The sequence below is a fragment of the Oncorhynchus tshawytscha genome, linkage group LG10 (assembly GCF_018296145.1).
Source record: "Oncorhynchus tshawytscha isolate Ot180627B linkage group LG10, Otsh_v2.0, whole genome shotgun sequence".
Classification (NCBI taxonomy): Eukaryota; Metazoa; Chordata; class Actinopteri; order Salmoniformes; family Salmonidae; genus Oncorhynchus; species Oncorhynchus tshawytscha.
In genome coordinates, this window is record NC_056438.1 from 84646505 (window position 1) to 84661735 (window position 15231).

Sequence of the window (15231 nt, forward strand, 5' to 3'; positions counted from 1 at the left end):
ATCGATAGGCTCTGTACATAGACGTTTGATCATAGTTGTGGTTGCTGTACAATATTACTTGTCACCTGCTCTCAGGTCTCCTGCATGGGTGTGAGGTCTCCTGCATGGGTGTGAGTTGTAATGTCTGTTTCAGACTCGTATAGGTTTACTCCCAGATGTGGTCCGTTTCTGTTCAGCTGGGATTTTCTTGTAGACGCTCTTCACCGACTGTTTCCGATAGACGGTGTTAACCACACACACAGCTGAGGTTGCCATGGGGATGCCTTCCCAGTCGTCCAATGTTTGACAGAATGTTGAGGACCTTCAGGTTTCAATGGCCTACAGATGTATATACACATCTTAAACTAACCAAGACACTTCATAAAATAATGTCCTTTAACTGTAAATGAGCCATGCCTGCAGTCAACAAACAGAACCAGTAAAGAAACAGAGCCAACCAGACCTTCTAGATTGCACTTTATTGGAATGCATACTCATGTTTAACAACACATAGGTAACTTTATCACTTTTACATTTATCCCAACATCAAGACCAGAGGAGAAGAAAGAGACCAGAGGAGAAGAAAGAGACCAGAGGAGAAGAAAGAGACCAGAGGAGAGGAGACCAGAGGAGAGGAGAGGAGAGGAGGAGACAAGAGGAGAGGAGGAGACCAGAGGAGAGGAGGAGACCAGAGGAGAGGAGGAGAGGAGAGGAGAGGAGGAGGAGAGGAGACCAGAGGAGAGGAGACCAGAGGAGAGGAGACCAGAGGAGAGGAGGAGAGGAGACCAGAGGAGAGAAGGAGACCAGAGGAGAGAAGGAGAGGAGGAGACCAGAGGAGAGGAGACCAGAGGAGAGAAGGAGACCAGAGGAGAGAAGGAGACCAGAGGAGAGAAGGAGACCAGAGGAGACGAAACCAGAGGAGACGAGACCAGAGAAAAGGAGAGGACACACAGTCAGCCAGTAACACACACAGTCAGCCAGTAACACACACAGTCAGCCAGTAACACACACAGTCAGCCAGTAACACACACAGTCAGCCCACTACATGTCTGTATGACCCAGACACCCAATAGGTTTCATACAGGGTTCAGGGGTTAAGAGTTCAGCTTCTGGCGGCCATGGCCTGTTGTCAGGGGTTAGAGTTCAGGTCCTAACGGCCACAGCCTGTTGCTGCTGCTGGTCAGATGACTGGAGCTGCTTCCCCAGGTACTCCCTGCAGAGGACAGGAAAACATTCAATCACACACAATGTAGCTTCCAGGTACTCCCTGGAGAGGAGAGGGCAGAGGTCAATCAATAAGGCATTCTAAACGGAACAAAAACATGACATTTAAATTCCTCTTTTTTTTATTATTTCACCTTTATTTAACCAAGTAGGCTACTTGAGAACTAGTTCTCATTTACAACTGAGCCCCGGCCAAGATAAAGCAAAGCAGTGCGACATAAACAACAACACAGAGTTACACATGGAATAAACAAACATACAGTCAATAACACAATAGAAAAGTCTATATACAATGTGTGCAAATGAGGTAAGATTAGGGAGGTAAGGCAATAAATAGGCCATAGTGGCTTATTAATTTAGCAATTAAACACTAGAGTGATAGATGTGCAGAAGATTAATGTACAAGTAGAGGTACTGGGGTGCAAAGAAGCAAATAAATAGATAAACAACAATATATGGATGAGGTAGCTGGGTGGGCTATTTACAGATGGGCTGTGTACAGGTGCAGTGATCTGTAAACTGCTCTGACAGCTGATGCTTAAAGCTAGTGAGGGAGATATGAGTCTCCAGCTTCAGTGATTTTTGCAATTCGTTCCAGTCATTGGTAGCAGAGAACTGGAAGGAAAGGCAGCCAAAGGAGGAGTTGGCTTTGGGGATGACCAGTGAGATATACCTGCTGGAGAGCGTGCTACGGGTGTGTGCTGCTATGGTGACCAGTGAGCTGAGATAAGGCGGGGCTTTACCTAGTGTTGGATTCGGGGTAAACTTTAAACATTGAGATATTAAAGACATGATAGATCAGAAGCATAGAATATAAGGAGAGAAAGAGACTGGGTTTTATGTCAGAAGTTAATGGTTTTCTGTGGAAAGACAGATGCTTTGGAATGTGTTGGATGGAGATCTTGGAAACTAACAATGTCACTGAGGGAGAGAGGGTAATGTATAACGTTTACATTATGTCAGGATATGTCACTGAGGGAGAGAGGGTAATGTATAACGTTTACATTATGTCAGGATATGTCACTGAGGGAGAGAGGGTAATGTATAACGTTTACATTATGTCAGGATATGTCACTGAGGGAGGGAGGGTAATGTATAACGTTTACATTATGTCAGGATATGTCACTGAGGGAGAGAGGGTAATGTATAACGTTTGCATTATGTCAGGATATGTCACTGAGGGAGGGAGGGTAATGTATAACGTTTACATTATGTCAGGATATGTTACTGAGGGAGAGAGGGTAATGTATAACGTTTACATTGTCAGATCATGTTATTGTTAGCCATCCGGGATCCTCTGGGAGGAGAAGAGACACAGTCTGGTATTAATAACGGTGACAGCCTTGAGTTGGGGAGGAGTGAGCACTTTGGGGAAGAGGTCAGGTTAGATGAAGTGAGGAAGAACAGTGGCAAACAGAAGGGCCAGCAAAACAAATCAAAGTGTATTTGTCACGAGCCTGTAACTTACAGGCTCTAACCAACAGTGCGAAAAAAAGGTGTGTGTGTGTGTGTGTGTGTAGGTAAATAAAGAAATAAAACAGTAAAAATACATTTGAAATAAGAGTAGCAAGGCTATATACAGACACCTGTTAGTCAGGCTTATTGAGGTAGTATGTACATGTAGGTATTGTTAAAGTGACGATGCATATATGATAAACAGAGAGTAGCAGCAGCGTAAAAGAGAGGTTTGGGGGGGGAGGGGAACACAATGCAAATAGTCCGGGTAATCATTGGTTACCTGTTCAGGAGTCTTATGGCTTTGAGGTAAAAACTATTGAGAAGCCTTTCTGTCCTAGACTTGGCACTCCGGTACCGCTTGCCATGCGGTAGTAAAGAGAAAAGTCTATGACTGGGGTGGCTGGGGTCTTTGACAATTTTTAGGGCCTTCCCCTGACACCGCCTGGTGTAGAGGTCCTGGATGGCAGGCAGCTTTGCCCCAGTGATGTACTGGGCCGTACGCACTACCCTCTGAAGTGCCTTGCGGTCGGAGGCCGAGCAATTGTCGTACCAGGCAGTGATTCAACCAGTCAGGATATTCTCGATGTTATAGCTGTAGAACATTTTGAGGATCTCAGGACCCATGCCAAACCTTTTTAGTTTCCTGAGGGGGAATAGGCTTTGTCGTGCCCTCTTCACGACTGTCTTGGTGTATTTGGACCATTCTAGTTTGTTGGTGATGTGGACACCAAGGAATTTGAAGCTCTCAACCTGCTCCACTACAGCCCCGTTGATGAGAATGGTCGTCCTTTTCCAGTAGTCCACAATCATCTCCTTAGTCTTGGTTACGTTGAGGGATAGGTTGTTATTCTGGCACCACCTGGCCAGGTCTTTGACCTCCTCCCTATAGGCTGTCTCGTCGTTGTCGGTGATAAGGCCTACCACTGTTGTGTCATCTGCAAACTTAATGATGGTGTTGGACTCATGCCTGGCCATGCAGTCATGGGTGAACAGGGAGTACAGGAGGGGACTGAGCACGCACCCCTGGGGAGCTCCAGTGATGAGGATCAGCGTGGCAGATGTGTTGCTACCTACCCTTACCACCTGGGGGCGGCCTGTCAGGAAGTCCAGGATCCAGTTGCAGAGGGAGGTGTTTAGTCCCAGGGTCCTTAGCTTAATGATGAGCTTTGAGGGGAATATGGTGTTGAACGCTGAGCTGTAGTCAATGAATAGCATTCTCACATAGGTGTTCCTTTGTCCAGGTGGGAAAGGGCAGTGTGGAGTGCAATAGAGATTGCATCATCTGTTGATCTGTTTGGGCGGTATGCAAATTGGAGTGGGTCTAGGGTTCCTGGGATAATGGTGTTGATGTGAGCCATTACCAGCCTTTCAAAGCACTTCATGGCTACGGATGTGAGTGCTACGGGTCTGTAGTCATTTAGGCAGGTTGCCTTTGTGTACGTGGGCACAGGGACTATGGTGGTCTGCTTGAAGCATGTTGGTATTACAGACTGAATCAGGGACATGTTGAAAATATCAGTGAAGACAGTTGGTCAGCACATGCCTGGAGCACACGTCCTGGTAATCCGTCTGGCCCCGCAGCCTTGTGTATGTTGACCTGTTTAAAGGTCTTACTCACGTCGGCTACGGAGAGCGTGATCACACAGTTGTCCGGAACAGCTGATGCTCTCATGCATGCCACAGTGTTGCTTGCCTCGAAGCGAGCATAGAAGTGATTTAGCTCATCTGGTAGGCTTGTGTCACTGGGAAGCTTGCGGTTGTGCTTCCCTTTGTAGTCTGTAATAGTTTGCACGCGCTGCCACATAAGACGAGCGTTGTAGAATGATTCAATCTTAGCCCTGTATTGATGCTTTGCCTGTTTGATGGATCGTCGCATGGCAGAGTGTGATTTCTTGTAAGCTTCCGGGTTAGAGTCCCGCACCTTGGAATTGGCAGCTTTACCCTTTAGCTCAGTGCGAATGTTGCCTGTAATCCATGGCTTCTGATTGGGGTATGTACGTACAGTCACTGTGGGGACGACGTCCTCAATGCACTTATTGATAAAGCCAGTGACTGATGTGGTGTACTCCTCAATGTCATCGGAAGAATCCCGGAACATGTTCCAGTCTGTGATAACAAAATAGTCCTGTAGTTTAGCATCTGCTTCATCTGACCATTTTTTTATAGACCGAGTCACTGGTGCTTCCTGCTTTAATTTTTGCTTGTAAGCAGGAATCAGGAAGATAGAGTTGTGGTCGGATTTACCAAATGGAGGGCGAGGGAGAGCTTTGTACGTGTCTCTGTGTGTGGAGTACAGGTGATCTAAAATTATTTCCCTCTGGTTGCACATTTAACATGTTGATGGAAATGACGTAGAACTGATTTAAGTTTCCCTGCATTAAAGTCTCCGGCCACTAGGAGCGTCGTCTCTGGGTGAGTGGTTCCTGTTTGCTTATTTCCTTACACAGCTGACTGAGTGTGGTCTTAGTGCCAGCATCTGTCTGTGGTGGTAAATAAACTGTCATTCAGCCATGATTCCGTGAAACATAGGATATTACAGTTTGGTGTCCCGTTGGTAGGATATTCGTGATCGTACCTAGTCTAGTTTATTGTCCAATTACACGTTGGCGAGTAGTATTGACGGTAACGGCAGCTTTCCTACTCGCCTTCTGCGGGTCCTGACCAGGCATCCTGCTCTGTGTCCTCTGTACCTGCGTCTCTTTCTATTGCCAATGAAGGGGATATCGGCTTTGTCGGGTGTCTGAAGTACATCCTGTGCATCCTGCTTGTTGAAGAAAAAATATTTGTCTAATCCGAGGTGACTGATCGTTGTCCTGATATCCAGAAGCTCTTTTTTTTGCAGTAAAATTCGGTGGCAGAAACATGTACAAAATAAGTTACAAATAACAGGAAACCCCCCCACATAATGGCACAATTGGTTAGACGCCCGTAAAACAGTTGCCATTTTTTCCGGCGCCATTTTAGTTTAGTGTTGTCTCTCTTGTCGTGTGTTTTGTCCTATATTTCTATTAGATGTATTTTTAATCCCCCGTCCCCCCAGGAGGCCTTTTGCCTTTTGGTAAGCTGTCATTGTAAATGTAAACTGGACATTCAAAGACTTGTCCCGAAGCCACTCCTGTGTTGTCTTGGCTGTGTGCTTAAGGTCGTTGTAATGTTGGAAGGTAAACCATCGCCCCCAGTCTGAGGTTCTGAGGGCTCTGGAGCAGGTTTTTAAATCAAGGATCTCTGTGTACTTTGCTCCATTCATCTTTCCCTCGATCCTGACTGGTCTCCCAGTCCCTGCCGCTGAAAAACATCCCCACAGCATGATGCTGCCACCACCACGCCTCACCGTAGGGATGCTGCCATGTTTCCTCCAGAAGGGACGCTTGGCATTCAGGCAAAAGAGTTCAATCTTGGTTTCATCAGACCAGAGAAACTTGTTTCTCATGGTCGGAGTCCTTTAGGTGACTTTTGGCAAATACCAAGCCAGTTGTCATGTGCCTTTTACTGAGGAGTGGTTTCCGTCTGGCCACTCTACCATAAAGGCCTGATCCTTGGAGTAAAACCTTCCAGAAGGACAACCATCTCCACAGAGACACTCTGGAGTTCTGTCAGAGTAACCATTGGGTTCTTGGTTACATCCCAGACCAAGGCCCTTCTCCCTCGATTACTGAGTTTGGCCAGGCGGCCAGCACTAGGAAGAGTCTTGGAGCCACACTTCTTGCATTTAAGAATGATGGAGGCCACTGTGTTCTTGAGGACCTTCAATGCTGCAGACATTTGTTGGTACCCTTCCCCAGATCTGTGCCTCGACACAATCCTGTCTCGGAGCTCTAAGGATAATTCCTTCCACCTCATGGCTTGGTTTTTGCTCTGACATGTACTGTCAACTGTGGGACCTTATATAGACAGGTGTGTGCCTTTCCAAATCATGTCCAATCAACCACAGGTGGACTCCAATCAATTTGTAGAAACATCTCAAGGATGATCAATGGAAACAGGATACATCTGAGCTCAATTTCGAGTCTCATAGCAAATTGTCTGAATACTGATGTAAATAAGGTGTCTTTTTTATTTTCAACACATTTGCAAACATTTCTAAAAACCTGTTTTCGCTTCGTCATTATGGGGCAGTGTGAGTAGATTGACGAGGAAAGCATTTAATTTAATACATTTTAGAATGTGGTTGTAATGTAACAAACTGTGGAAAAAGTCCTGGGGTCTGAATACTTTCCGAATGCCCTGTACAGTCAGTGCTGCAGACAGACCAAGGAAGAACAACTCCGACTGCTGGTTTGAGTTATTTCTGTTTAAATCAGAAACTAATTTAGATCTGTGAAACCAGGTGTACAATCAGTGAATGGAATGGATAAAGTGACAGCCTCCTCTTCCTGCCCTCTTCTTCTCCATAGCATTTCCTCCATCATCCTCCTCTCCTTTTCCCCCCCTCTCCTCCTCTGCCTCGCTCTCCCCCTCCCGTCTCCCCCTCTCCCCCTCCCCCCACTTCCCTCTCCGCCTCACTCTCCCCCTCCTCCACCGCCTTGCCCTCCCCTCCCCTCCCTGCAGTATTGTGTACAAGACCACGTTTCCTATGAGAAAGACAGAAGTCTGTACAGAGTGAGTCAATAGCCATTCAGTCAATCAGACAAAGCAGCAGCCTAGAGATGCTGAGGTTTCTCCTAACAGACAGAGGAAGAGAATATTAAACCTGAAGACCCTGACACAGAGGATGTCTATACTTTGAGCTCTGAAACATTCCTAAAGACATTCATAATTCTCTGTTTCAGCAGCAGAGCCATATCAACCCACTACCACACTGAAGCCTTACACTCTAATAAAACCAGCCGCAGAGCCATACCACTACCAAACACACTAAAACCTTATATCAATTCATACAACCTAACAGCATCACTAAGACTAGTGTTGACATAGGGGAGTGTATGTATTTATTTGGACAGTGAAGCTAAATCTTTTAATTTGGTTCTATACTCCATTTTGGATTTGAGATCAAATGTTTCATATGAGGCGAAATTCCAGAATGTCACCTTTGTTTGAAGGTATTTTTTATAAATATATGTTCTACCATTTAGAAATGAAATCACTTTGTATCTAGTCCCTCCATATGTTTTAAGTGAGACGACATGTTCAAATAATGTCTATACACACCATTCACAAAGATATAGATTTATATTCTGGACTTGGATAAGGAAGCTAAATTCCTGCAATTCTATCCATTGTACCATGGGGTTTGTACTGTGTATTTAAATACTGGATTCTCAATGTAGCTCATTCTAATATTTCTACTACCTGTACAATGCAGACAGTATTTCCACATTTGGTTGCGTTACAAGCTGGCATTAAATGGATTTGTAATTTTTTTGTCAACAATCTACACAAAATACTCTGTCAAAGTGGAAGAAAAATCCTGACATTTGTTAAAAAAAAAAAGACATCAAAAAACAACACATATCTTGATTAGATAAGTATTCAACCCCCTGAGTGAATATGAGCAGCAGTAGTAGTAATAGCAGCAGTAGTAATAGTAGTAATAGCAGTAGTAGTACGTACCAGTTGTGGACCATGAGTTTAAACTAGTACCCAGTAGTAGTAGTACCAGTTGTGGACCATGAGTTTAAACTAGTACCTAGTAGTAGTACTAGTACCAGTTGTGGACCATGAGTTTAAACTAGTACCTAGTAGTAGTAATATGTAACAGTTGTGGACCATGAGTTTAAACTAGTACCTAGTAGTAGGAGTACCAGTTGTGGACCATGAGTTTAAACTAGTACCTAGTAGTATAGTAGTAGTACGTACCAGTTGTGGACCATGAGTTTAAACTAGTACCCAGTAGTACCAGTTGTGGACCATGAGTTTAAACTAGTACCCAGTAGTAGTAGTACCAGTTGTGGATCATGAGTTTAAACTAGTACCTAGTAGTACCAGTTGTGGACTATGAGTTTAAACTAGTACCCAGTAGTAGTACCTAGTAGTAGTAGTACGTACCGGTTGGGGACCATGAGTTTAAACTAGTACCTAGTAGTATAGTAGTAGTAGTACCAGTTGCGGACCAAGAGTTTAAACTAGTACCCAGTAGTAGTAGTATCAGTTGTGGACCAAGAGTTTAAACTAGTACCCAGTAGTAGTAGTACCAGTTGCGGACCATGAGTTTAAACTAGCACCTAGTAGTACGTACCAGTTGTGGACCATGAGTTTAAACTAGTACCTAGTAGTAGTAATACGTACCAGTTGTAGTAGTAATAGTAGCAGCAGTAGTGGACCATGAGTTTAAACTAGTACCCAGTAGTAGTAATACGTACCAGTTGTAGTAGTAATAGTAGCAGCAGTAGTAGTAGTACCAGTTGTGGACCATGAGTTTAAACTAGTACCTAGTAGTATAGTAGTAGTACGTACCAGTTGTGGACCATGAGTTTAAACTAGTACCCAGTAGTACCAGTTGTGGACCATGAGTTTAAACTAGTACCCAGTAGTAGTAGTACCAGTTGTGGATCATGAGTTTAAACTAGTACCTAGTAGTACCAGTTGTGGACTATGAGTTTAAACTAGTACCCAGTAGTAGTACCTAGTAGTAGTAGTACGTACCGGTTGGGGACCATGAGTTTAAACTAGTACCTAGTAGTATAGTAGTAGTAGTACCAGTTGCGGACCAAGAGTTTAAACTAGTACCCAGTAGTAGTAGTATCAGTTGTGGACCAAGAGTTTAAACTAGTACCCAGTAGTAGTAGTACCAGTTGCGGACCATGAGTTTAAACTAGCACCTAGTAGTACGTACCAGTTGTGGACCATGAGTTTAAACTAGTACCTAGTAGTAGTAATACGTACCAGTTGTAGTAGTAATAGTAGCAGTAGTAGTAGTAGTAGTACCAGTTGTGGACCATGAGTTTAAACTAGTACCCAGTAGTAGTACCTAGTAGTAGTAGTACGTACCGGTTGGGGACCATGAGTTTAAACTAGTACCTAGTAGTATAGTAGTAGTAGTACCCAGTTGCGGACCAAGAGTTTAAACTAGTACCCAGTAGTAGTAGTATCAGTTGTGGACCAAGAGTTTAAACTAGTACCCAGTAGTAGAAGTACCAGTTGCGGACCATGAGTTTAAACTAGCACCTAGTAGTACGTACCAGTTGTGGACCATGAGTTTAAACTAGTACCTAGTAGTAGTAATACGTACCAGTTGTAGTAGTAATAGTAGCAGTAGTAGTAGTAGTAGTACCAGTTGTGGACCATGAGTTTAAACTAGTACCCAGTAGTAGTAATACGTACCAGTTGTAGTAGTAATAGTAGCAGCAGTAGTAGTAGTAGTACGTACCAGTTGTGGACCATGAGTTTAAACTAGCACCTAGTAGTATAGTAGTAGTACGTACCAGTTGTGGACCATGAGTTTAAACTAGTACCTAGTAGTATAGTAGTAGTACATACCAGTTGTGGACCATGAGTTTCTGCACGGCCAGCAGGGCGTTGTAGCGGACCAGCTGATCATCATGGTGCATGTGGTTCATCACCAGCTGTTTACCTCCAAGCTGCTCTATCACCCTGACACAGAGATAAACACTGGTTAGACCCACAGACAGACAATATAGGTAGAGGTTTAATTTAATACCTTAGGAAATGAGAACCTTTCTGGTGAACAGAACAGATGCAAACAGTTTATCCCATTCACATTAATCGGTGGGAGGGAGATGGAGAGCTGTGTTAGAGTGGTCTAATTGCAGTGCATTTGTATTCAGACCCCTTGACTTTTCCTACATTTTGCTACGTTACAGCCTTATTCTTTTCAAATGTATTACAAAGAAAATACTGAAATATCACATTTACATAAGTATTCAGACCCTTTACTCAGTACTTTGTTGAAGCACCTTTGGCAGCGATTACAGCCTCAAGTTTGCCAGTCCCTGCCGCTGAAAAACATCTCCACAGCATGATGCTGCCACCACCATGATTCCCTGTAGGGATGGTGTCAGGTTTCCTCCAGAAGGGACGCTTGGTATTCAGGCAAAAAGAGTTCAATCTTGATTTCATCAACCCAGAGAATCTTGTTTCTCATGGTCTGAGTCCTTTAGGTGCCTTTTGGCAAACTCCAAGTGGGCTGTCATGTGCCTTTTACTGAGGAGTGGCTTTCGTCTGGCCACTCTACAATAGAGGCCTGATTGGTGGAGTGCTTCTCCTCCGATTGCTCAGTTTGGCCGGGCGGCCAGCTCTAGGAAGAGTCTTGGTGGTTCCAAACTTTTTCCATTTAAGAATGATGGAGGCCACTGTGTTCTCGGGGACCTTTAATGCTGTAGACATTTTTTAGTACCCTTCCCCAGATCGGTGCCTCGACACAATCCTGTCTCGGAGGCCAGAGAGGTAGTGGAGGGAGGAGGCCAGGGAGGAGGCCAGGGAGGTGGTGGAGGGAGGAGGCCAGGGAGGTGGTGGAGGGAGGAGGACAGGGAAGGAGTGGAGGGAGGTAGAGGTAGTGGAGGGAGGTAGAGGTAGTGGAGGGAGGAGGACAGGGAGGTAGTGGAGGGAGGAGGCCAGAGAGGTAGTGGAGGGAGGAGGCCAGGGAAGGAATGGAGGGAGGTAGAGAGGTAGTGGAGGGAGGAGGCCAGGGAAGGAGTGGAGGGAGGTAGAGAGGTAGTGGAGGGAGGAGGCCAGGGAAGGAGTGGAGGGAGGTAGAGAGGTAGTGGAGGGAGGAGGCCAGGGAAGGAGTGGAGGGAGGTAGAGAGGTAGTGGAGGGAGGTAGAGAGGTAGTGAAGGGAGGAGGCCAGGGAGGAGGCCAGGGAGGTAGTGGAGGGAGGAGGCCAGGGAAGGAGTGGAGGGAGGTAGAGAGGTAGTGGAAGGAGGTAGAGAGGTAGTGGAGGGAGGAGGCCAGGGAGGTAGTGCAGGGAGGTAGAGAGGTAGTGGAGGGAGGTAGAGAGGGAGGTAGTGGAGGGATGTAGAGAGGGAGGAGGCCAGGGAGGTAGTGGAGGGAGGAGGCCAGGGAAGGAGTGGGGGAGGAGGCCAGGGAAGTAGTGGAGGGAGGAGGCCAGGGAGGTAGTGGAGGGAGGAGGCCAGGGAGGTAGTGGAGGGAGGTAGAGAGGTAGTGGAGGGAGGGAGAGAGGTAGTCGAGGGGGAGAGAGGTAGTGGAGGGAGGAGGCCAGGGAGGCAGTGGAGGGAGGTAGAGAGGTAGTGGAGGGAGGAGGCCAGGGAGGTAGTGGAGGGAGGTAGAGAGGGAGGTAGTGGAGGGAGGTAGAGAGGGAGGAGGCCAGGGAGGTAGTGGAGGGAGGAGGCCAGGGAGGTAGTGGAGGGAAGAGGCCAGGGAGGTAGTGGAGGGAGGTAGAGATGTAGTGGAGGGGGAGGAGGCAAGGGAGGTAGTGGAGGGAGGTAGAGAGGTAGTGGAGGGAGGAGGCCAGGGAGGTAGTTGAGGGAGGTAGCGGAGGGAGGTAGAGAGGTAGTGGAGGGAGGAGGCCAGGGAGGTAGTGGAGGGAGGGAGAGACGTAGTGGAGGGAGGAGGCCAGGGAAGTAGTGGAGGGAGGGAGAGAGGTAGTGGAGGGAGGTAGAGAGGTAGTGGAGGGAGAGAGGTAGTGGAGGGAGGAGGGTAGAGAGGTAGTGGAGGGAGGAGGCCAGGGAGGTAGTGGAGGGAGGGAGAGAGGTAGTGGAGGGAGGAGGCCAGGGAGGTAGTGGAGGGAGGGAGAGAGGTAGTGGAGGGAGGGAGAGAGGTAGTGGAGGGAGGAGGCCAGGGAGGTAGTGGAGGGAGGGAGAGAGGTAGTGGAGGAAGGGAGAGAGGTAGTGGAGGGAGGAGGCCAGGGAAGTAGTGGAGGGAGGTAGAGAGGTAGTGGAGGGAGGAGGCCAAGGAGGTAGAGAGGTAGTGGACGGAAGAGGCCAGGGAGGTAGTGGAGGGAGGAGGTGGAGGAGGCCAGGAAGGTGGGGGAGGGAGGAGGCCAGGAAGGTAGTGGAGGGAGGAGGCCAGGAAGGTAGTGGAGGGAGGAGGACAGGGAGGTAGTGGAGGGAGGAGGCCAGGAAGGTAGTGGAGGGAGGAGGACAGGGAGGTAGTGGAGGGAGGAGGACAGGGAGGTAGTGGAGGAGGCCAGGAAGGTGGTGGAGGGAGGAGGCCAGGAAGGTGGTGGAGGGAGGAGGCCAGGGAGGTAGTGGAGGGAGGAGGCCAGGGAAGTAGTGGAGGGAGGAGGCCAGGGAGGTAGTGGAGGGAGGAGGCCAGGGAGGGAGGAGGTGGAGGAGGCCAGGGAGGTAGTGGAGGGAGGAGGCCAGGGAAGGAGTGGAGGGAGGTAGGGAGGTAGTGGAGGGAGGTAGAGAGGTAGTGAAGGGAGGAGGCCAGGGAGGAGGCCAGGGAGGTAGTGGAGGGAGGAGGCCAGGGAAGGAGTGGAGGGAGGTAGAGAGGTAGTGGAAGGAGGTAGAGAGGTAGTGGAGGGAGGAGGCCAGGGAGGTAGTGCAGGGAGGTAGAGAGGTAGTGGAGGGAGGTAGAGAGGGAGGTAGTGGAGGTAGTGGAGGGAGGTAGAGAGGGAGGAGGCCAGGGAGTTTTAAAAATATTTTTTATACCCAACTCCAGTCCCCCCAACATCATGTTATTATTGGTAGGTAGAGGGGTAGTGTCCCCAACAGCACACAGTTTTGTTGTAGCTCTGGGCAAACACACCTGACTCAACTCATTGAGGGCTTTATGATTAGTTGGCAAGTTGAATCGGGTGTGCTTGTCCGGGGCTATTGGAGGACTGGAGTTAGTAAACACTACAATAGGATATGGTACGATCCAATAATAACACTCTGTGTGTCCTTACCGTTTCCCCCGAGGGTAGTGTCTGACGTATTCACCAACATCATGAGCAGCTACAGCAATAACCTGAGGGTCATCAGATACCTCCAACAGCCGAGTAAGGATCCTGAGGAGGGAGAACATATAACTAATGCTAACATCAGATACCTCCAACAGCCGAGTAAGGAACCTGAGGAGGGAGAACATATAACTAATGCTAACATCAGATACAGTGGGGCAAAAAAGTATTTAGTCAGCCACCAGTTGTGCAAGTTCTCCCACTTAAAAAGATGAGGCCTGTAATTTATCATAGGTAACCTTCAACTATGACAGACAAAATGAGAAAAAAAATCCAGAAAATCACATTGTAGGATTTTTAATGAATTGATTTGCAAATTATGATGGAAAATAAGTATTTGGTCAATAACAAAAGTTTCTCAATACTTTGTTAAATACCCTTAGTTGGCAATGAAAGAGGTCAAACGTTTTCTGTATGTCTTCACAAGGTTTTCACACACTGTTGCTGGTATTTTGGCCCATTCCTCCATGTAGATCTCCTCTAGAGCAGTGATGTTTTGGGGCTGTTGCTGAGCAACACGGACTTTCAACTCCCTCCAAAGAGGCTATATACAGGGGGTACCGGTACAGAATCAATGTGGAGGCTATATACAGGGGGTACCGGTACAGAGTCAATGTGGAGGCTATATACAGGGGGTACCGGTACAGAGTCAATGTGGAGGCTATATACAGGGGGTACCGGTACCGAGTCAGTGTGGAGGACATATACAGGGGTAACCTGTACCGAGTCAATGTGGAGGATATATAAACCAAGATGGCATAAACCAAGATGGCATAGCAGTTCAGACGTCTTTTGTCCTCGTCTTGTCGTGTCCTGTATATATATACATTTACAACTTTTTTCGCATACATTTATTTTTATTTTCCATCAACTCATCTTCAAAACACTCTCCTGCAACCCGCCTCACCAATTTATATTTATAAAAAAGTATTATTTACCTCAAATCTGTAATCCTCCAAGAAGCTAGCCAGAAACTCCAAGAAGCTAGCCAGGAGCTAGCCAGAAGCTAGCCCAGAAGCTAATCCAGAAGCTAATCAGAAGCTAGTTCAGAAGCTAGTTCAGAAGCTAGTTCAGAAGCTAGTTCAGAAGCTAGTTCAGAAGCTAGTTAGCTTCTTTACTGGCAAATCGTTAGTATTCAGCTAACCACGGTTTGTGGTCATCAGCTATCCTTTAGCTCAAAAATCTATCGGCAGTTTTGTACGGCGCAGCGCGGCTCGGAACGGAACATACCGGACCAATTTTTCTCTGCATGTCCCTGGATTTCAACTGCTCTCTGGACATTCATACCCGGATCTCACAGCTAGCTAGCTGTTATCCGTGTGACTATCGTCTTTCGTCGATTCCAGAGCAAACATCAATTATTCCGGAGCTAGCCAGCTCCGTCAATCACTCCTGAGTTCCATCAATCACTCCTGGGCTGCAGACACCTATCCGGACCCGTTTTACTGCCTACGCGGAGCCCCACCGGGCCTTCACAACTGGACTGCCGACGTTATCTACCCGAAGGATATCCGGCTGGCTCCTCCGTCGCGATGTTACCTGAACGCCCATCTGCGGCCTGCTAACCGTTAGCTGTCTTACCGGCTGCTATCTGAATAGACAATCGGACAATTAATTTATTTGTATTATTATTATTATGTTTTCTTCTTGGGCCTCTATAACTATATCTATTGTTTTTATTTTTGTTGTTGTTGTGTGATTTGGATTAATCCCCTCTACCACACGGAACCCCACTAATCTACTGACGGAACGCAAGAGGTGGCTAACA

General features: G+C 47.0%; 1 protein-coding gene across 2 annotated transcripts in view; it reads right to left on the reverse strand.

Moving 5' to 3' along the window:
* Positions 1-874: 874 nt before the first annotated feature.
* Positions 875-15231, reverse strand: part of atp6v1h (ATPase H+ transporting V1 subunit H) — a 99289-nt gene continuing 84932 nt past the window's right edge. For both annotated transcript variants that reach the window (XM_042329287.1, XM_042329286.1), the window contains 3 exons: positions 13410-13511; positions 10078-10191; positions 875-1192 (listed from right to left, as the gene is read on the reverse strand). In XM_042329287.1, the coding sequence (XP_042185221.1) occupies positions 1123-1192; positions 10078-10191; positions 13410-13511 (286 nt within the window). In that variant the 3' untranslated portion in view covers positions 875-1122. The remainder of the gene's footprint in view (positions 1193-10077; positions 10192-13409; positions 13512-15231) is intronic.